General features: G+C 50.8%; 1 protein-coding gene across 1 annotated transcript; it reads right to left on the reverse strand.

Annotated features, from left to right (window-relative positions):
• Nucleotides 1-683: 683 nt before the first annotated feature.
• LOC124029803 (divergent protein kinase domain 2A-like) lies at nucleotides 684-2,035 on the reverse strand (the record flags this gene model as incomplete). Its single annotated transcript, XM_046341383.1, has 1 exon — nucleotides 684-2,035. A coding segment is annotated over one exon (440 nt), but the record flags the coding sequence as incomplete, so codon positions are not given.
• Between the last annotated feature and the right edge of the window lie 491 nt (nucleotides 2,036-2,526).

The raw sequence follows: 2,526 nt of genomic DNA on the forward strand, positions 1-2,526 counted from the left end.
GGGAGCCTGGTTAACCCTGACCCTGACCATGGTTCTGATTCAACACAGAGAAGGGAGCCTGGTTCTGATTCAACACAGAGAAGGGAGCTTGGTTCTGATTCAACACAGAGAAGGGAGCCTGGTTCTGATTCAACACAGAGAAGGGAGCCTGGTTAACCCTGACCCTGGTTCTGATTCAACACAGAGAAGGGAGCCTGGTTAACCCTGACCCTGGTTCTGATTCAACACAGAGAAGGGAGCCTGGTTCTGATTCAACACGGAGAAGGGAGCCTGGTTCTGATTCAACACAGAGAAGGGAGCCTGGTTCTGATTCAACACGGAGAAGGGAGCCTGGTTCTGATTCAACACAGAGAAGGGAGCCTGGTTCTGATTCAACACAGAGAAGGGAGCCTGGTTCTGATTCAACACAGAGAAGGGAGCCTGGTTCTGATTCAACACAGAGAAGGGAGCCTGGTTCTGATTCAACACAAAGAAGGGAGCCTGGTTCTGATTCAACACAGAGAAGGGAGCCTGGTTCTGATTCAACACAGAGAAGGGAGCCTGGTTCTGATTCAACACAGAGAAGGGAGCCTGGTTCTGATTCAACACAGAGAAGGGAGCCTGGTTCTGATTCAACACAGAGAAGGGAGCTTGGTTCTGATTCAACACGGAGAAGGGAGCCTGGTTAACCCTGACCCTGGGCTTAAGTTGGATTCATACAAATCGTTCCTATGCAGATTGTGTTGCCAGACAGATGGAGGGAAGGTTCCTCTGGGCAGTCATATAGGATCAACAGCGTTGTGTCATGGTACTGGGGGGTAGTTCAGTGTTTCATATAGCCTCTTTGGTAAACACACACAACATCTAATATCAGATTCTGCACCACCACAGTCCTCACTGGCATCCCTATCCTGTTCCTCCCTCCCTATATAAAAACGTTGATTGCCTGACTTCAGGTGAACTGGAAATCAAGTGATCAATTAGAGTAGCAGGAAGTAAAGACTTTTATAGCCAAGGCTTCGTCTTCCTCTGTTAACCTGCGGTCAGGTCTCCACGTGGGACAATAGCAGAGTTGAGATAGTGACCGTCCTCCTGAACAGAACATACAGCAGAAATGTCAACATGCTCCGGTTCTGATTCGTTCCACCCCAAACCAAAAAGGACAACAGGGACGTTTTCAGAAAGAAAGAATGGTTAAGATAAAATGATAGCAAACACAAGAGTCCTGATGGATAAACAGAGAGGGTCTGGGTGGAGGAGAGAAGTCGTGTACAGTCTATGTTAGCCTAACCACGGGTTAAAGCTCTCTTTATTGGCTAATCCTCTTCCTCCTGGTCCTTCAGCTCCAACCAGCTACCACAGTCAGTTCCGTTTTAAACATCTCCTCTGAAGCTGCTCTGGTTGGTTGACACCAGGAGACGATCAAAGCTGCTGCCGTGTGACCAGCGGGGTGGCGATCTCCTGGACTTGAAGTGAGACGAGGAGGAGTGTCAAGGTTCAAAGGTCATGGTCAAGTTCCCGGGGACAAGGTCAGAGGGGGAGATCAAACCCTCACCTAACCCGAACCACCGTGCGGCTGAGATGCCGGCCACCGCTATAACCGCCAGCTCTGGTCATTACCTCGCCGAGGCGGAGGCCACTAGCTGGGTGAGGTAGTCTCTCAGCTCCTTGGCGGCCGTGAAGCGTCCGTAGCGTTTTTTAGGGTTGGTACACTCGTCCAACAGCGCTTCCAGCTGGCCGTCTTTGGCTATGTGGGCGGGGGGGTCGTGGAGCAGGCCGCCGGTGGTCCCTCGCCACGTGGCGTAACGCGATAGCAGGTTCTGACACACAGCGTAGTAGTTGTGGTCCACGGTGACGCGATTACACAGAGACTCCTTGGAGAAGGACAGGCAGGCTTCCTTGTCACAGTCCTCGAAGCGACTCTCGTACCACACGTCATAATTCTCTGGTTTATCTGGAGAGAGAGAGAGAGAGAGAGAGAGAGAGAGAAATGTGAGACAGGGAAACAGACAGGTAAGACCACAGACAGGTACCCCGTCATAGTTCCCTGGTTTATCTGGAGAGAGAGACAGAGACAAAGACAGAGAGAGACAAAGACAGAGAGAGACAAAGACAGAGAGAGACAAAGACAGAGAGAGACAAAGACAGAGAGAGACAAAGAGAGACAGAGAGACAGAGAGAGAGAGAGACAGAGAGAGAGAGAGACAGAGAGAGACAGAGACAGAGAGAGACAGAGACAGAGAGAGACAGAGAGACAGAGAGAGACAGAGAGACAGAGACAGAGAGGTGAGACAGCAGGTTGAGAGAGAGAGGTCAGACAGGTAGACAGACAGGTACCCCATCATAGTTCACTGGTTTATCTAGAGAGAGAGAGAGACAGAGAGGTGAGACAGCAGGTTGAGAGAGAGAGGTCAGACAGGTAGACAGACAGGTACCCCATCATAGTTCCCTGGTTTATCTAGAGAGAGAGAGAGACAGAGACAGAGAGAGGTGAGACAGCATGTTGAGAGAGAGAGGTCAGACAGGTAGACAGACAGGTACCCCATC

This window comes from Oncorhynchus gorbuscha, unplaced genomic scaffold (assembly GCF_021184085.1).
Source record: "Oncorhynchus gorbuscha isolate QuinsamMale2020 ecotype Even-year unplaced genomic scaffold, OgorEven_v1.0 Un_scaffold_7753, whole genome shotgun sequence".
Lineage (NCBI taxonomy): Eukaryota > Metazoa > Chordata > Actinopteri > Salmoniformes > Salmonidae > Oncorhynchus > Oncorhynchus gorbuscha.